The sequence below is a fragment of the Cnephaeus nilssonii genome (assembly GCF_951640355.1).
Source record: "Cnephaeus nilssonii genome assembly, chromosome: 1".
Taxonomy (NCBI): domain Eukaryota; kingdom Metazoa; phylum Chordata; class Mammalia; order Chiroptera; family Vespertilionidae; genus Cnephaeus; species Cnephaeus nilssonii.
In genome coordinates this window covers 32,523,416-32,543,614 of record NC_137072.1, presented here as the reverse complement: position 1 = coordinate 32,543,614, position 20,199 = coordinate 32,523,416, and the positions used below count along the sequence as shown (strand labels likewise).

Sequence of the window (20,199 nt, the reverse complement as noted above, 5' to 3'; positions counted from 1 at the left end):
GCTCCAGGCCCCTGATCCAGTTAGGAAGGCATGGCCCTCCTGTCGTCTCTGTTATAAGCATAGAACCTGCTCAACCAGGGAGCCAGATCCGCATTTACAATTTAATTGTTGCCAGGCACATCATGTCACTGCAAAGGGATTGTAGGCCTCTTTCAGGGAGGGCTGACTTCACACATAGTCAGATTAGATGCTCACTTATTTGGTATAATATGCTGGGAGCTGAGAGAAGGCCAGTTCCTACCCACATGTATCCTGCTCCTCACCCACTAAAGGCTCTGAAATTTCATGCTATCAAACTTTCATGCCAGTGAAATGCTGTCATGGAAATGCCCTCACTCCCACACAATCAAGAAGGGCAGAATAACAAGGGTATGTACCGTTTTATTATACTCCACCATTACAGAAAGGTCCCATAGCAAGAAGACACAGAAAGAGAGCTTCCTCCCTGCCCATCTCATCAACATGTCTCAATAAATGCATCTTTAAGATGAACAACATCACACTCCCACCTCACCATGGGGTCCAAAGACCCCGCGTCGCCCTGTGAGGTCAGGAGTCATGTATAAAACTGCCGTAGGTTTAAGAAAGGAATGTCTCTATTTCCTTATTTCTTTACCTTCCCGTCAGAAGAGACCTGCACAGAGCAGTGAAGCCAATATCAGTTGATTAATGTCTGATGCAAATAAGGACAAGATCACAGGCCCATCTCTAGTTGGGGCTCGTAAACTATGCAGAGTAGAAAACATCCCCAGCTTCCCATCACACACCTCACCCCAGAGGAGGAGGGAAGAGGATCCTTTCCTCTACTGTCACCTCTAAATCATATCTTTCTCCCGGGGGGGGGGGGGGGGGAGAGAATGACTACTATTTTTTGACCAAAGAGGAGATGGAGTTGTGAGGATGGAAGCAAGAGGCCGGAGCAATACTAGGAAAGGACCATGAGCCAAGGAATGCAGGAGGCCTCTGGAAGCCCAAAAAGCAGAAAACGTTCTCCTCCAGAGCCTCTGGAAGCAACCACGCCTGCCACACCTTGACCTTGGCCCAGTGAAACTGACCTCAGACTTTGGATCTCCCAAAGTGTCAGAGAATAAATGTGGCTGTGGTGTGCCACCACATTTGTAGTCATTTGTTACAGCAGCAGTAGGAAACTAATACAGATTTTGGCTTCATCAGGGCAATGGACTTGACATTTGGAAGAGTGTGTCTTGGAGCCTCAGTGTTCCTGGAGATCTCAGTATTCCTGGAGATCTTTTGCCAAGCCTCTGAAGAACTGCAAGCATGTCCTTCTGCCTCACATCTACTGCTACCAACCAGAATGTAGTCAGATTAGAGACCACTATGTCTAATGAGTCATTTGTGTATCCAACAAAAGGTTTGGAGTGTCTTATGTGTCGCAGGGCTGCCATGCTGAGCACAATAGAGCTGGCTGCTCCTCATGGGTCAACCTCCACCAAGGTGTGGGCTCTGCACCCCACTCAGTTCAAGTCCCAGCAAATCCACTCACCAGTGTGTGACTTTGGGCACCTTACTTGCCTTCTCTACCCCATAATTTTCTTACCCACAAAACAAGGATAATAAACTTCCCACTTAATAGGGCTTTCCTGGAAATCAAGTGAGAATATCAGTTTGCCTTCCACACAGGACATGTTCAATAGGAACCTTGGCTATCATTTCTCAGTGGTTTGATAGGTTGTGATCTATATTTGATAGCCTTTTTGTGTCATATGACAGCCTTCCAGCCTGTTTTTTTTTTCAGTCTGATTCCTCTCAACATCCAGCCTAAATGAGTCCCAAGGGTCAGGCGGAACAGATGGCCAGTCCCCCTGTCCTTCTAGGAAGACCAGGGCTCCAGGCCATTGTCAGGAGTCCTGTGGTCTTCAGAAAAAGTGAACTCAATCAGTTGACCACTGAAAATGTGGAATTCTCTGAGGGAGGCCCAGCCTGCTACAAGGCACCTCAGGCGATTCTGCCCACCAAGGGAATCCTGAAGGTGATCAAAGTAAAGAACAGGATGGCTTCGTGCACCAAGGGTCAGTTTATAGAAGACAGGTACGCTTACGGGCCTAACACAGGAATGGGTGCCTACAGCAGAGGAGAAGAGAATTTCTGACTCAGTGTTATGGGATGTCAACGGAGGGAAACCCAGACAGCTTCAGCTCAGAGCCGGCAGTTGCCATGGGTGAGGCTGTGGCTGGATCGGGCAGTGTGTTCAGAGCTGCCTGGCATCTGTGCTTAAGAGGAACCAGCCATCCTTGCAATGGCTGTGAGAGGCAGTACCAACACAGGGGAGTGAGCCTCCCCAACCCATGAGAAGGGAGAGAGCGACCACCTTTTACAAGATGCATTTAACTTAAGGACCCTTTCCAGTTTACAAAATAGAGTTGTAATGACCCTCAAAAAGCAAATGCTCTGCCCAAGCACCCCGCCACACCCTCCCTCCAGGGTCATAGGATTCATTAAGACATTTCAGATCAACTGTTCAAAAGACTGGATTGCACACAGCCAACTCAACAGCAACCCAAAAAGTCCTGTTTCTTCTGCTTCTTTACAAAACATGTTTTGAGTGTGTGTGTGTGGAGGGGTACTTTACAAGTTTGGCCAATACGTATTAACTAATTTTATAATCAGAAAAAAAAGAAAACTCATTTTTTGGAAGTTCCTTATGCCCAAAGGCCAAAAAATAAAAAATCCCCAATTGGGTTGCTTTCTTAGTTGACTACCTGGTAGTAATTAGGCATCGTGCAGACACCAACCAATCCTTCTAATGTGGGATCCCGTTCAGACCAATTCACCAAATGAGGACCCAGTTTTGGGAGCAGATTGCCTTGCCTGTCTCCACACTACATCCCTAAGTTGCAAAATGGCTTCCTTAGGAAGACAAACTTTTCTCTAGGTTATTTGCACATGTATGGGCTTTCACTGGAACCACAGTACAGAGGAGTGCTTGGTAATGCATGCTTTTTGTTCTATGGGGGCAGGGTCGGGAGGGCAGGACAGGGATGGGCAGGGGGAGTGGGCCTGCTCTCCAAATCCCAGCTCCAATGCCAGCCTGCCAGACTGTGCACACAGACATGACAGGGGATTGTCAAAATGCACCACAAACAATGTGGCTAATGTACCGAGATCCCCTGCAAAGAAGCTCAAACACAAGTGAGGAAGAGCCAGGAGATATCCAAGTCCACATGGAGTCCTGGAAAAGGAACAGCTTTGGGGAAGTTTGATCTGCTTCCTCCGTTGATCCGCTTCTCCAGAGAGATCAGAGAGAGGGGGCACAAGGAGAAAGAAAGACTGGACTCTGGCTCTGCCCTGGAATAGCCTGTGAGCAGTACAGGCAGAATTTCTTTACACAATAGATGAGTGAAATATGAACCACCCTGCCAACATCAGCAGGACAAGCAAGCCCTGTGTATTCCACTCAAGAGGGGCCTAGACACATTTCAGAAATAGCAGGGATTCTGCAGACTGGGACACTAACTCCTGTCCTGGGCTGACAGTCACAAAATATAAGTTAATTTTTGTTTTGCAAGACAATGCTAAGGATAGAGGGGAGTGGGACAATTCGGGTCCCTTCTGGAATCATATGAACTGGTCATAATTATGACAACGGTGTAAGGACACCTTACCTAATCAAGGATGTTCTAAAAAATCATCATCATCATCATCTAATGGACTCATGGGTCATGAGGTCATCTCATCTAAGTAACAGATAAAGAGCTGACTCCCAGAGAAATCTAACCAACGGCCTCAGATCATTCTGTGGCACAATCACAGGATCCAAACCCAAGTTCCCAAACTCCTGGGCCCATCATCATCATATGTTCAAATGATCAATGAGTATCTCTGAATTCTGGGGTTTTCCCTTTCCTGGGCTTTTGCAAAGGGTGTGGACAAGTCCCATCTGAGGGTGTATTCATACCACTTGAACAAGATGGAATAAACAAAAATGAAAATGTCTTTCAAAAGTTTGTTTCATTTGAAAGCACAGGAAAAGAGTTGATGTGTTAGCTGTTTTGGAGAACAGTTCAAACTTGTGTTCTGTGGATAAATCCACAATATAATGTGTCATCGTTCAAAAGTTTTCTTTTGGCTTTTTATTTATTTTTTTAATATATTTTTATTGATTTCAGAGAGGAAGGAAGAGGGAGATAGAAATATCAATGATGAGTTTGATCGGCTGCCTCCTGCACGCCCCCCACCGGGGACTGAGCCCACAAGCCAGGCATATGCCCTTGACCAGAATTGAACCCGTGACCCTTCAGTCCGCAGGTCAACACTCCATCCACTGAGCCAAGCCAGCTAGGGTTGGCCTTTTATTTTTTAATTAAAATTTTTAATTCTCTCCTTAGCTTGGAAATTGGAATTTATCAACAAAGGAGTCGATAATGGCTGTTGTCCAGCAGAGATCACAGAAATGGTTCTAGATTTGGGGGTGGATTTGGGGTTGAGGGCAGGGTGATGTCACAAGAGTACATGGAGCAATAATGCTTCTAAATCTTTGAAATGTAAATAAGACAATTCACCATCGTGAGGAAAGTATCAGAGGCAGACAGTGGATGGCATTTGAGTTTGGGTGCTTTAATTTTGTGAACAGGTGTTTTACCGAACTCAGTCAGGCACCCGGTACCTGGGAAGAATCTGCTCCCCTCCCAGAGTCCTAGACTCAGGAAATACTAAAATGAAGTTCTGTGATGAGGAACCAGCTTTCTAAACTGTTTTTTAAAAACAGCAATGTTTAGAAAATAGACATTGAGCTCAGAAGGCAGGCTCTGGGTGTCCCCACTTCTGTGGCCTGCTGTCTGCCTGGCAACCGGCCCAGGGGCCCAAATGGGAACCGCACCACAGTGCATGTAGATTTTGTGAAAGGGGAATAACACGTAAATGTCACAAAGTAAGAATGAGACACTGCAGTCTTGGTTTCTCTATCTCCTGATCTGCTTAAAAAACAAAAAGTGGTTTTAAATGGACTTCAACCTAGACCCTCGCTAGGTACTTGGTGAACACATAAAAAGCGCTTAAATTCCAAATTTTTACTTCATAAACTTCACTGTTAGAAATATGAGAGGAGTTCACAAATACCAATGCTGTGCAATAACCACATAGTATTTTTTTTTCTAGTATGTTGGCTTTTAAACTGTTTTAGAGAAATAACCCAAATTTGTGTACGTATTTCTCAAGTAATCTATGGATGAGCTAATGCAACTATTTCAAAACTGAGGCAAACAGGTTGAAAGTTAATTAGAGGTACAGTTTACTCAAAAATATTTAAGCAATGTTTTAGATCAACGATCTTGTTATGTTTTTCTAGGTGAAACCCTCTCTAGGATTGCTCTCCTAGTGTGTCTTATATTTACTTTAATTGAAAAGCAAAACCATTGAAACCATGAAATATATATAACCTTCTAAGAAACTGAATCATTGCTATCATATATATTTTTCAAATCTCTCATATCTTCTGGAAATATCTTAGAATGTTGACTCAATATACAGGATGATAAAATGACATTTCCCTGAAGAAGGAATAAGATCAAATATGCCACTACAGTACCTAAAACAAATGGAGCTAGAGTACTGAGTTTGGGATTTTTCTGTGTGCCCCCCCTAACCCCCGCCTTTTCCTACCCCAAGAATGCCAAGAATTTGAACTCCCTGTTCTTAAGGTGAAAGGGCATTCATTAACTCAGATCTGTGCGTGAAGAAGCGAGGTGGCGAGTCCTGAGACATTGGAACCATACCATAAAATCTCCCAAGTTTCAGACGGCAATAGATGATGATTTCCTTCGGTGCCTCGAAGGCAACTCAAAACAACATTGGAATTGTAGATCATTAATTAGGACCCAGTAAGATCTCCATCTGCATCTCAGTGATTCTCGACTCCTTTATTTCAACATTTAGCTTTAGGTTTAAAATATTTGCTAAGAAAGCAGAAAGGTGATTAACAGAAGTTTTTAAATGTGTGTCATAGTTACACATTCGGTCAACAGAGGAAAAGGAAACTATACAGCATACGTTACAAAATGGTTATTTCGTGTTTCGCAAACATTCCAATAAACTCTCCATGTGGTATTATTCAATTCAACAGTAGAAAAGCAACAGAAATGACCTCAAGAGCCAGCCCAGCTCCTTCACGTCTTGCAGAGAACAGCGAGGAATCCCTCAGCTGCAGTCTGCCTGGGAATCTCAGCAAGGACATCTTCCGGTTTCTCCTGCGAGAAGATGGGCTACTCATTCGAGGTGCACAAGGAAGAGGGAGCTGCAGCTCACTGAGGGACCCCGGAAGCTACTCCCACCCCCTCGTAAATCCTTGGGACTACATGGATGGCTCTAAACAGCCCAGTTTCCCAAAGGAATAAATGTGAATGATCTGGGGTTTGCATGATCTCCCAGTGAATAACTTCATGTGTTTGGGTGTTGTTTCTTTTTAAACTTCTTTTTCTTAAATTAGCTAGAGCTACCAGGTTCTAGAAGAGCGTGGCCACACTTTGATACGATGTTATTGGGTTGTTTTAAAATATTTTCACTTTATTTATTTTATATTATTATTCCAACAGATTAGATTAAAGGCAGTGATCACTAACACAGAGTACAACAGAACTAACAATCAGCCAGGCTGCTCCCAGGACCAGGGCTGTCCGGCCTAAGGCGCTGACATGCATGTCGGTAGCTCATACACTGCTACCCTCATAGCACAGGCTGCGGGAGGAGTGAGTGAAACGACAGATGCTGCTGTACCCTTAGAAGCTATTTAATAAATATCATCAAAAAACAAAAGGGAAAAGAAGCCCTCTGGAGCACAATCACCTTAGGTCAATTGAATATTATCTAGTTTATTCAACCAAAAATTGAGAGAGAAGAAAAATATTAAACAAAAAGAAGCAGATCTTAACACTAGCAGTAAATAAATTTGTACAACGATTCAGTCTGTATAATATGATGAAATAAATCTACATCTTTTCTTATTTTGGTGCTTTGAATTATACATACAAACAACAATTACAGGGACTGGATCACGCAGCATGTAGGCCTGGGAAAAGGCTATCTGAAACCCTCGATGGCAAAATGTGAGTGTTAACACGGATTGCCCGAACTGATACAATTTCCTAAGCAGAGGCCCACAGCTTTGAACAAATGATTCGCCTACGACTTTTTTTTTTTTGTTCTTTTTTTCTTTTTTTCTTTTTTTTTTTTTTAATGCAATCAAGCACCTGTGGCCAGTGAAGGGAAACAAAACTGGCAGTTTGTCCATTTGGACATCAGACCTAGTTTCTTCTTAATTTCCATACTTGATTTCCCCCATCTTCCTTAAAATTCTTGGCATCCTTCATGCCTTCCTTACAGCTACCCAGATGCAATAAAGTCTTCTTCAAATGTACAGTATTTCTTACATTATAAGTTATATGCAATGTTCAGCATTTTTTTTTCACAGCACTAGAGAGACCCTGTTAAATAGGGAACATGAGTCTGAATGGCTTATTCACAAATGGGATCCAGATTCAGTGATTGGGAACGCAGACGCCACCGTGAGCTCCTCAGCAAAAGTGGCAAACATTTTGCCTTCTGCCTTCAAAACGAACAGATATCCATCGGTTCTCGATTTCATGATATACTCCTGCAAAAACGCACGTAGAAGGGGCTGGAGGCACTCTTGCCTGGAGGCCTTTGAGCATCGAGCAGAGAATCTAACCCATGGCGGTGACCATACTGGAAGGGTGGTGAGGTCCAAAGGAGAGGCTGGACGGCGGGTGCATCGGCGTCGGAGTGGTCAGCATGTGGCTGGAGTGGCTGAAGGGCGAAATGTGGCTGAGGGAGGACATGTGTCTGGAGAGGGCGGCTGGGTTGAAGGAGCTGCTCTTGGGGAAGTCCTCCAGTGTGTCATGTACCTTTTTGCACTTTTTGGATTTGCTAGACATTTTTCGGTTTCTGGTCTGGATGCCTTCCTTCTTCATAGTCAGGGGTCTGTTAATCTAAACAAAGATCAATTTTTTTTTTTTTTTACTTTGTTGCTGGCTCTGAAACGGTACAGGCTTTCCCACTCCAACACAGGTCCCTCTGACTGCCCAGCTCAGGGCTCTGCTCTCCTGGGGCCCCTTCCTCCCACCCCATCCTGCCCCCTTCCCGGGGACCCAAGGGCCCACAGGCTAGGTCTGCGGCGGAGCTCTGACTGTCAGCCTCTATCAGTTTCCGAAACCAAGAGACCATGGGGAAGGTGTTCCAAGCAGAGGTTATTAATCATGTTCATCCATATCAGTCATTTGGGGGGAATCTGCCTGCGGGAACTCTGCGTTCCCAAGGACCACATTCTAGAGACCTACCCATTATGACTGTATTTCCCTAAAATATAATAACTTGTCTTACTTCGTTAGAATTTCCTGAGACTGTTTCATCAGGATGGAGGCATCTTCAAGGGGGACATAGCACTTTGTCTCCTCTCCTGAAATCCCTGTTGGACTTTAAAAGCACTGCCGAGGCGGCCAGAAGCGTTTATGTGCATCTGCTTCGGGAAACTAGGACTGTACTCCGATTCCAAGTAAATGTTGGCTGCCTCTCCTCTACCTGGCCTTTGGCAAGGAGAGGTGCTGTCAAATCTGCCCCAGGAATTTGTGTGTTCTGGGGTCATGTTTTAATACACCTATCTTTTCAAAAGGTCATCTCTTGCCCATGTCACAGCAACTGCAATGACTGAAAATTGCCATTTCTACCTAGTTCTAACTCTCCCCTTCTCACTAGACAAACAGCTAAACCACTTGGGGGATGCAAAGCACTGTCCTAGCATGAAAGTGCTCTCATCCTAAAAATCAAAAACCAGGAAAGAACTAAAGACAGAGGCAAGCAGCTACTCGAAAGATCACAAGTCTTCAGCCTCTGAGACAGCATACCACATCTCTCTTCTCCATGAGACTCATTGGTTTTCTTTTTAAGATACATTTGCTTTGGGGAGGGGGGGGAGGCAGGCTGAATCAAGAGAGGGGGCATTACAAAGCCACAGAGACCACTCTCCATGAGGAGTCAGAATCAAATTAACCACAATAGCAGTCATCTGTCCCGTGCAGCAAACCACATCTGGCCGCGTTTCCAGGGAAATGTGGCAAAGCAACTCAAGGAGGGAATGTCAGGGTCTTGGTCATTCCTGACTCCCTGGGGAAAAACATCCTCAAAGGTGAGGGGGAAAAAACGAAGTTTCTCATGGCTCTGGGATCTACCTGTTTGTTCCAAAAGCGAACAAACGGCAGTTAAAGAAGAAAGAATTCAAACAGGCAAGAGGGACGGGCTGCTGACTGCGCTTCTGAGAGCAGCAAACACACAGCTTCCTGGAGCTGAGTTGGGAGAGGTCACGGGGTGAGTGGGGTGGGAGGTGGGAAGTGGGGGAGGGTGTCGGGGCGGGGGCGGCGGGGGGTACAGAACCTCACACTGGAGCTGAGACCTGATTTCCCCTTGTGCCAGGAAGGCAGCGTAAGTGATGGCAGAAGAGCTAAAAGGTCGTTGCCAAAAGAACATCTCTGGGTTCCTTCTTCAAAGTTATAATCAAGGTAAAGGTGCTGCCTACAGAGGTGATAGGAATCTACTGTCACATCAAATCTTCCCCCAGATAATGTCCAGACACACAGCTCTTTACCCGGATATCTAGATACACACAGCCAGATATCTAAATATAATATCTAGTTACACAGATAGCCACACAAACCCAGATAACTAGTCCCAACACCACCTAGATTCACTGATACTGAGGTAGGTAGTTATCTAAACACCTAGATAAGCAGAAAGGGAACTAACTTATGGCATACATATGCAGGTATCTAGATGGGCAGAACAAACAACAACACGAAGAGAATGTTAATGGATTAGTAACTCTTATTGTTAAATACGCATCAGTAGCCTCCTTTTGTGAATTCTTACTAAACCAGAGAAGACAGAAAAGCCACTCTTACTGATGAGCAAGTTTCTCTCCCACAGGAGCCCAGCCATGCAATCATGAGCTAATTAAGAATAGGAGGAGAATGAGCGGTGAAGAGAGTTCCTGGACTTTTCTTTGATTTGATGAGAAATTCATAATATTCAGAAACATTTATCTTTAGACTAGACACAAGTGAGATCATATCTCATCATGGCTAAGGAGTCCAAGAAACTTATACCTGGTTAATTTCCCATACTTCTATGGAAATAGGAAAGAAATATACAAACACACACAATTCATTGCTTTGAATTGAACTCGGGTACATTCTAAAACGAGAAGGCACTGAGTTTCCACTGGTCCCCATCAGTTCTGATGCTCCCCGGGAAAACCATCTGCTTCTCTGAAATCGGGTCCTGCCTCGGCCACTGCACCAGCCATGTTCCCTTGCACAAGTTACTTGCTTCTCTGAGTCATAATTTCTCTAAGTAAACCGGAAATAGAAATAATTTCTGCTCTGTCTACCTCATGAGGCTCCACTGTAATCAAGTAACATGAAAAGTTCTTTGAAAATCATAAATTACAACCCCAAAATAATTTTATAGGCTGTGCTAATGACTGGATAGCTCATAAACTCTAATGCCCCAAATCTTCCAGATTTTCATCACAAATCTGTTTCTCTCCACTGCAATGAGCAAGTACATTCCCCCGAGTGAAAACGGACTTGGGCTTCAATGCTGATAAATGTATGCAGACACAGTCCAGGGATCTGAGAGAGAAGAACCGACTCGAGGAAGACCCTAGTTCCATCAGTGCTGGCCCTGCTGGGGCCCGTAGCCAGAGTGTGACACTGAAGGCAGGGAGGTGAGTTTTGCAGGCTCTCGGGGAATCTCAGCAACTTACGCCCAAAGGGTAAAAAAAGACAAGGGTGCTGGGGTCACCCTAAGAAGTTCTCCTGTGACTCAAAAAATTTAACCAGAAACACTTCCTCCCAAATTCCCAGGTATTCCTGGGTAAGAGGTGACTGCCGGAATGGCCGAGAGCAAAAAGCTTTGCCTTTTCCCCATTCAGCCCCAGACTTTGCCAAAGCCAAATAACATCTGACTTTAGGAAAATCAGATGGAGCCGAAGAAGAGAGTGGCAGTGAGAGGAAAAGGACAATTCTGTCTTTGGGACTAAGGTAAGGTGACCAGATCGTCCCGCTTTTGGCGGGACAAAACCGATTTTTAACAATTTGTCCTGCGTCCCACGGACTTTTTTAAAAAGTCCGTAGGTGATCAACCAAAGGTCTTGTGTGCATGCATATGAGCCTAACCAATGCTTAAGTTCAACAGAGGGTTGGGGCATCCATGGGGAGGGGTGTGGGATGGGAATGGGGGGATGAGGACAAATATGTGACACCTTAATCAATAAAGAAATTTAAAAAAAAAATAAAAAAAATAAAAAGTCCGTAGGACGCAGGACAAATTGTTAAAAATCGGTTTTGTCCCGCCAAAAGCGGGACGATCTGGTCACCTTAGACTAAGGCAAACTTCGGGCCTAACTAGGTCACAGCCTTTTAGCCAGAGTTGTTTGGAGGAAAATTTTTTTAAGGCAAAGACACTGCAACATGGGAGGTCCCCAAATTAAAAGGTTAGAACTGACAAAGCTAAACCCAGGTGACTGACTGACAATTATCATCCTGCTAATATGATATATAGAAGGAGAAAAGCAGGGTTTTTTTTCCCTAGTCTGGGCAAGCGCTCTGGGATTCTTCCCTCAGCTTTCCTCAGTTCTCTGCTGATTAGGACAAAGCCCACAGATGAAATCTCTCAGACATTTCATCTCGTGTCTTCTACACAGAGAATCCATTTAAAATTCACAGCGCAGGGTAAGCCAAGACTTGCCCCTCAGTAACTGGATCTCGGTCCTCTGCGCTTCAGGGATTTCTGTGCCATGCATTATAATTCTAGTTACTTTTCTCTTTTTGTGCCAGAAATACAAACACAAGAAAACATCAAAATATAAATCGTGACTTGTTTTTGTTTTCCAAGGGGAAGTTTTTTCCCCCTAAAAACCCAGACCCGAATCCACCACCCATGTTAGATTGCTGCATTACCTGCAGTGTTTGCTGATATTCTCCACATGTGCTAAGTGGGCTGGATTGTCTGTCCTTAAACCCTTCTCTCTCAGCAAGGCTACGCTGTACAGAGCAGTTCCCTACACCGGTCCTGCCGCACTGATTATCGGAGGCCTGTTGTTTGGCCCCGAGGGGGGGCCTGGGGAGGGTGACGCTGTGCACTGGGCATCGTCAGCAAGGGAGACGGCCGTGGCTGGCTCCCGGGACACTTACATTGTGCAGCTTGTAGTAGAGCCCACAGGCATTGCAGACAGGGTCCCCGTTGGCATTCCTCCTCCAGAGCGTGGTAGTGGTGGTTTGACAGTTTGCACAGGACGTTCCTGCCCTTCTTGCTGCCGACTGGGGAGTGGAGAGAGGGGAGGGGGGGAAATCAAAACAAATGTTAAATGTGTTTTCAGAACTACAGAGACAGACTTAAAAAAATTATCATTGAAATCAAAACTAGCAAGTGGCCCACATGAAAGTAAGGAAGATCCCCAAAAGCAGCCTCAAAAAGAAAAATATAGAAGATCCACTGGCAGAGGAGCGTGCCAGCCTGCAGCCGCATGGTCAGAATTTAGCCTGCTGCGCTCCTGTGTAGAATTTGGGAGGATCCGTAAGCCAATACTATCCTCTGAGTCAATTTCCCCCTCTCCCTATCCCACAAAGTCCACCAGATGTTTCGTTTTTACGGGGGGCCATTCTGAATTAACCAGTAGCCTCCTTCGCCAGGCCTACAAGAGGTCTTTTTCAAATGCAACTGCTCAGATATGACTTCTCAATGAGGCACCTGGCCACCACAATTACTAACAGCAAAGTAAGCACAGTCCCAAAGGCACCAAAAGCACTTCACAGACCCCGGATGAAACAAGGCTGGCTTATTAAAGAACAGAGTGCTAACGGGATGAGAATGTCTGTGCCTGGGTGAGCTGGCGTGCACGGGGTGCACAATTTAGGAAGCACCAAGCAGGGCATCCAGAGTGAACAAGACCCTCGGCAAATCTGCAGCAGTCCTACATTTACACAGCCCACGCTCAGACTTGGTCACTCACGGTGACAGCCACCCTCATTCTCTCTAGGCAGCTTTTAGTTAATGAGACAAACTATAAAGAGGGGATTTTGGTCTTCAACAGGAACGTGGCACCCCTCCCTCCTGCTCTCATCTCACTCCACCTTCTGGAAATTAGGTATTTCCTATTTGCTGTTCACGGAGCACAATAGTTGCAGGTCAAATGTCAACCTCAACTTGAATTTTAATTATTTGATTGTGTCACGGCCTTCATTTCTTTTAAAAGAGAAATTTATCTTTCACTTCCTTTTGGCACACATTTACAAGGGGGCTATTCTCTATGTCCATACTGTCAAAAAGAAAATTAAACTCAAAAACATTTGGGAAAAAATGGAGTTGGGCCACTTCTAACATTCACCTCTCAACTCCTCAGCCCCGTCCCCCACAACATAAAAAGAAAATTTTAACCACAAAATTATTCCTGCTCCTGAACTCAAAAATGTTATGAAAGGCAAGAGGAGGAGAAAGAATTCAGCTAGCTTAATAAAAAAAAAAAAAAAATTCTGGCATAGTTATAAAAGCATAGGACAAAAGGGACAGAAATTGTGGCGTATTTTTCCATCAATATTTTATCAAAGATCTGAAGCTGCCGGTATGGAAAGCCCACTGGCCATCCTGAGTTAACCAGACTGCTTCCTTTCCTTTCAAAGCCACTAAATTGCTCCACAGACACGCTCCTCCGTCCTACAGGCTTCAATAGCAGAGCCTCTCTTTTTGTAGGAGTAGTACTTACTTTCTGCATTCTAAGGAACCTGAAATTAAAAACAGCCCTTATCTATCATAATCGAAAAGGTTCTACTTTTTGGACGTCCGCTTTAAAAATAATTCAATACAACCTACCTGCCTCTAACCCCACCTGCCTTTATGAAATGTGATAATTTAACACTCAAATAACTGGTTCTTCTGTATTCTTGGAAAGAAAAAAATACATTAAATCAGTGTTTAATGATTTTGACAATTATGTTATTATGTGATTATTATGATCTTCCTGTACTTTTTTTCTCTCCTTTAAAAGAAATACTCGGATATAGTAGACTAATATCTACTCAGCCACCGGATTTCCCAGCCCAACAACTTGGAATGTATCACACAAGCACATCAGGCCAACTGGTAAAATTAGAGTGCGTCCTTTGCAGCATATTGGCAGTTTCATAAATAGGAGCAGACTCAGAAAACGTCTCTGGTCTACAGACTTTATGCGAATTTATGCAGAACCTCCCAAAGCCACGCGGTTTGATTCACTAGCAGGAGACAAAGTACATTAATAAAGCAAGCTACTCAGCTGGTTGTCAAACCTACGAAAAGCCTGGCCCGGCGACACTGAGGAAAGAATTCTATGGCTCTTCCCTTCGGTCACTTCTCCCATTTCCTGCGTGAGTTTACTCAGTGTTAGATATGCATCTGACGGGGAGCTAGCTACATGTTGGGCTGGGTGGCCCTCAGTGAATCTGCAACTGTGCAAAACATGAAAATAACAATCTGGAGACACAAAGCTGGGATGGAGGGACAGGAAATATAGGAGAGAAGAAAAAGAAAGGTTCTAGGTACGCAGAAGTCAAATGCAACTAAGGGCTAAAAAATAAAATAAAATAAAAAAATCCTGAATTTGCTCCGAGTGTCTCTCGGGACAGAGCATATGAATTCTATGGAACTAAAAATATAAAACCACCCAGAACAGATGAGTAAGACAGAAAAGACAGCTGAAAATGTGACAGCCAATGAACTCTAGAATTAAAAGTAATTATTACTCAGAGTCTAGCGATTGCTTCTGAAAGGTGAATGAAGACAGTATTATATAAAATGCAAGGAGAGCCTCCTGTGCAATCTGCCCAGACAGAAGAAACCCCAAGAAAATGTCAAATGTACTCTCGCTCATCAATCAGCCCGTAGTCTGAGACTTTACGTCCCCTTTTTCCTTCTTTACTTTTACCTTTAAAAAAAAAAGCTCAATTATAATAGTACCATGACTTATTTTTAACAAGAGGTTTTTGTTGTTAGTTTTTTCTTTTTTACTTTTTTTTAATGAAGGCCAGGTTTTGAGTGATTCAGAACATTCTTTTGTGGTGTGATCATATTCATTCTGTGCTAACACCTCCAGCCATTTTTTTTTTTTTTTTAAACATGTCTTGTTCTGATCCGTTCAAACATCTTGACGTTTAGGTTAGGGAAGCTGAGTTGTTGTTTATGAGTTATCTCCAGTGCTCAGATATCCGGCAGCTTTTTCCTAGGAAGTTAGCTTTGCACAGGAGAGAAAGGAAAAAAAAAAAAAACCGAAGTGCACGGGGACCAGGAGGTTGAGAAAGTTGGAGAAAGGGGCAAAGATCAGAAAGAATAAAGCTTAGAGACTAAGGATTGCCAAAAATTAGTCACGTGGGCACTTCCATCCCTAGAAAGTTTTTCCTTCTTCGGAAGAGGATGTGAAAGGTGTTGAATTGCACTGAAATCTGATGGGAAAGACGCATAATTCTTTTTTAAAAAAAATAGAAAGGATTTAGATTTTTCCCTCTTAGAATTTGATGGATGCTTCTTCAACATTAATTTGCATGGGGAAAACCCCCTCCTCCCCACTCTACATGGTGAATGTCATCACCACAAAAAACATTTTGATTTCTCGACTGTGGTTGTAAAGTTACGCTTGGCCAAACCTGCTTTTATTTGTCTGTTACATGCACTTGCTATTCAAGCTGGCCTGAGGTTCTGAGGACAAGTTGACAAATGAACTTCTGCTAGTTTTCCTAATAAATGCTTGATAGCGCCAGGTTTTCTCAAGTGTTTGTAAAGGGTTAAGAAGTTTAAGAAAGAAAAAAGAGGGGGGATAAAAACTAGCACCCTAGTGATCGTAGTTCAATGGGGGGGGGGGGGGAGTCTAAGACCAAATGCTGGGTGACACCAACAGGCAATCTGGAAATCACACATTTTTTCCCACAGGAATTACGTGTGGAAAGTCCTCACTTTCTAAGATGAAAAACTCCACTGCATACAATGTCTTCGGCTTGCGAAATCCTGTTAACTGGCCCCATTAATCTTAAATCACTGGCGCATGAGATTCATCCAGCACTGCGGCTGTGACCACTTCTACCACCTCAGGACCAAGTTCTGGGGGGTGCCTGGGACATTCTATTCTCATCCTAGGTTTCTCCATCTGTCAGTCATTATCAATGCATCTTCCATCAGTGGTCCTGATCCTGTTAAAGTACTCCTTCTATTAGTGAATACATTTCAGATTTGATAAACAAAAAGTCAGCACCCTTAACAATTTGGTAAGTGACTGGAGAGGAAAATAGTAAGAGAGAAAGCTTTTCTGTGCATCTAATTTGAAAAAAGAAAGGGGGCGAGGAGGATACTATCCTGAGCAAGCTGACATGATTTTGAGCTGTCCTGCCAATTTCCTGCAGAAAGCTCTCCTCCGGGAGAGAGGAAATTAAAAACACCAAATAGTTAGTATTGGATCAATGCTTCCCAAAGACAACTCACCAGCCTTCGCTTGGGCTTAATCAGGGGTCGGTTCTGTCCATTCATCTTGTGGTAGAGCCCACAGGCGTTGCACAGGTAGTGCCCAGTGCCATCTCGTCGCCACAGTGGGGTAGAGGTCGCCCCGCAGTTCACACACTCCCTGCCTTCTAGAAACAAGATCACACATAAGTCACTTATGGAAGGGAAAAAAAGCAGAAAAGCTGATGGTGCACAAATTAGAGAATGACAGTCAAATAGAGAAGTTTTTTCTCTCTTCTCCCTCTTTTAGGGAACTTTCCCACCCCATCTCCCTTGAAGGTGGCTGCCATGCTGAAAAGAATTCTTGAATGGCCAGCTCATGGCCTAACCCATACACATAGAAGTGGCCCACCCATGAATAAACTGCAGCAGAACCTTGTTCTGGGCCAGATCAATGCTGGGGACCCAGGCAAATTTCAACTTGAAAGAGTTCCCTGAGAAAATTCGGAGCCCCAGACACCCGAAAGCAAACATTCCATTCATTTCCCTTAAAGGAAAACAAAAGTGACCCATTCTCATCAGCAGGTCTGTCTATACAGATTGATTAAGTAATAAAGATTAGGATGGGGAGAAAGGGAAGATGAATCAATGGCAAGATAGGTAAACAGATAGTAAACAGATGAATAGATTGGTCAATTGGCTGACTGATTTTAGTGGCGAGGGCTTTTGATTTTACTTCCCATAAAACTGTAAATGTCCCTGGCTGGCAAGTAATAGATGAACACCCAGCAGGTTCCACTCATTTCCACATCTTTTTTTCCTCTAGAAAAGGCCAAGGTTTTCCACAGTTTCCCGGACACTGTGACAGGGACTGAAGTGTCATCTTTAGGCAAGGAACTGGAGATGAGGGGAGGGAAAGGGCCAGGAGAGGGGCAGAGTGAGAGGCAGAAGATCCGAATAGGCCAGTTAGGGAAGGGGGTGGGGGGAGCGCTTGGTCAGCTCATTAACCAAGGCCTGCCTGCAGTTGCTCTTTCTCCAAAAAAAACAAACAAACAAAATCAACAAAAACCGGCCAGGCGAGGTTTGGGCAGGAGAATGAGCCAGACCCACCTCCAGAGGAAAAGCTCCTGGAGAGAATCCCTCAAAATACCATCTCGGGACCGGGGGAGTTTGCTTACTGAATGCTTTTCAACTTTTGCAGGAGGAGGAATGTTTCTGGGTGAACTTGCCGGGTTGTTGGGGGCTGTTCTCCACACCTGGCTGCCCTGAGAAGGGACCCCCGAAGGAACGAACCCCCCCCTCTATCCCGCGGGGCCGCTCCCAACCCTGCAGGAGCCAGTGGCTCTGCCAGAGTAAGGACGATTTTGCTCTCTTTGGGGTACTGGGAGGGAGGTGTTGGGGGATGGGCAAAAGAGAGATGAGCTCCTGAAGGCTGTTTTAGGAGATTAATCAGCTAACTCAGAACTACTAGGAAGACAGGCTGGGCTGGGAGAGGAAAACCCAGCAGAGTGATGGGGAATCTTGACTCCTCGCTGGGAGGGCAAGACTGGCCTGGGGACAGGGCCTGTGCTGCCTCTGGAGGCCCCAGACCAAGTCGGAGGGAATCAGAGAGCTTACACCTGTGACCCATGCTGTTCTCCGGGGCTGGATTTGAAGAAGGAAAAGAACTTTTAGGAAATGCAAGAGGGTTTTGTCTCCTTTCACTTTGGAGTCCATGCCAGTATTGGGTTGTTTTTGTTCACTTTCCTTTCCCAAAAAATAATAAAATATATATCAAGGAGTTAAGAGAGATTTTATTGTTATTTCTCTTGTTCCAAATTCAAAAAACCGTTCCCATCTCAGGGTCTTCACAGATCCTTCCAAGAACCCCCGTGATTATCTCCATCAACATGGTCCTGGTGTGCCAGGAGCACTTTCTAGGGACCCAATAGCTTCCCTCGGTCCTCAAAAAAGGCTTTGGACTGAACTGCATCCAGACACCTTTCCCGGGGCCCAAGCCTGCGGGCTGTAGCCGCTGGATGTGGGGGAGGCATGGAGGAAGGAGGAAGGGGCTGCCAGAGCCAGGAGGCGGGCAAGCCCTGCAGGCTCCGTGCCCCAAGTGGGCACTGGGTCAGCCCCATCCGGGGACAGGGATGCTGGCCTGGCCTGGCTGGGGCTGCCTACTCTCCATCCTGCCAAGACAGGGGCCTCTCGGGCTCCCAGCCATTTTGTCCCTTTCCTACTTGGCCGCTGGCAGAGCTGGCGTGAGGTTTCTCTGGCTCCCTGCTCCTCAGCACCCTGGGCTGGGGGATCTCCCAGCCTGACGAGAGAGTCTGACTTCCTTTCCTTTGTCAGGCGGTGGGGAGGATGACAGCTTCCTTTTCAGAGGGACCTTAAGAGTTAGCAGCGGTTGCCTCCTCAGCAAGGCACTGCTCAGTAGAGCAATTTTCTGTCTTGATTCACTCCGCAAGTTTGCAATTGACTTGCGTGGGTTTTACTTATTTTTTTTCTTTTCTCCTTGTTGCCTCTAGTCCCCGTGACTTCCACAAACAACCCATTTTCCTAATGGAGGGCCTATCTCCTGCTTTCTCTCTCTCTCTCTCTCCCCTCACTCACTGCCTGGTGTGAGCAACTCACACAGACACCTCTGTCTTAGGTGACAAGAACCACAAAGCTGCGTGGCCTCTTGACATTCAACAGCCATTTTCAAACACGCCTTCGCCTCCGCCCGAAATCCAGAAACTGGGCTGAAGGACAGGGGCTGGAAGCAGGGGTGGAGGTTGTGAAGAGGAAGGTGGAGTAAGATGCCCACAGGAGGGGGGGAGCTAAGAAGTGGCCATTTGCAGAAAGGCTTTGTCTTTTGTTTGCAAAGAGCTATCCCAGCGCCAGCCCTCATTAGAAAAGCGATAGGTGCCCTAACCACAGCTCAACGGTCTCTCCAAAATGCGACAACCCTCTCCTCTCGGTCTCCTCCTTGGCAAGTGCAAAGAAGAGGTTTAAAAAAAAAAAAAGCAACCACTAAAACCAAAAGAATCCCCCTTCTCAAGAATGCCCACCACTTCCACCGTCTTTACACAGAAAATGTCTAGAAACTTCCCCTCCACAATCCCACACTCCCAAAAGTCCCAGCTCCCTCGATGCCCAGGTGTGCTAACCTTGCTTTTCTGTGCTTTTTTTTTAAACTGTGAGAAAGGAATAAGAGGAGGAAGTAAAAAACCAAATTTCAATTGGCTCCTTATCTCTCCCCCTACACACACACACACACACACACACACACACACACACACACACACACACAAAATAAAATAGGTATATAGGTACCCCTGATTCTGGTTTAGAGAAACCGCAGCTCTCCCCACCTCCCTAATGTTCATGTTCATATTCAGAGTCTTAAGGAAAAAGATGAGAGAAAGAAAAGGACTAAACTGAGGGGCGAAGGTATGCACAACACTGGGTGAGAAATCAAACCTGGAAACGAGGGCAGAGAAACCAGAGGCTTTTGGAAAAGGTACTCTGTCCCCTCCCCCATACCAAACCACCACACGGGCCTCAGATACCACGATCTTCCCCCAAAACTTTTAGCCCTACCAGAAAAGAGAACTTAAAAAACAAAATCCCATCACTACCTCAAAATGCACAGGTCTGCTTTCTTTGCAATCAGACCTCAAGCCTTTGATCTACTCCCAGGTTTTCCGCAGAAAACTGCACCCCATTTCTCTCAAACCCTCCACTCAG

At 45.1% G+C, this 20,199-nt stretch overlaps 1 protein-coding gene across 1 annotated transcript; it reads right to left on the bottom strand.

Moving 5' to 3' along the window:
* Nucleotides 1–5,857: 5,857 nt before the first annotated feature.
* Nucleotides 5,858–17,000, bottom strand: GATA3 (GATA binding protein 3). The gene is made up of 3 exons (XM_079766663.1): nt 16,528–17,000; nt 12,219–12,344; nt 5,858–7,961 (listed from the first exon to the last, which is right to left on the bottom strand). The coding sequence occupies exons 1-3, from the start codon at nt 16,570–16,572 to the stop codon at nt 7,677–7,679; spliced, it is 456 nt and encodes a 151-aa protein (XP_079622789.1). The 5' UTR covers nt 16,573–17,000; the 3' UTR covers nt 5,858–7,676.
* Between the last annotated feature and the right edge of the window lie 3,199 nt (nt 17,001–20,199).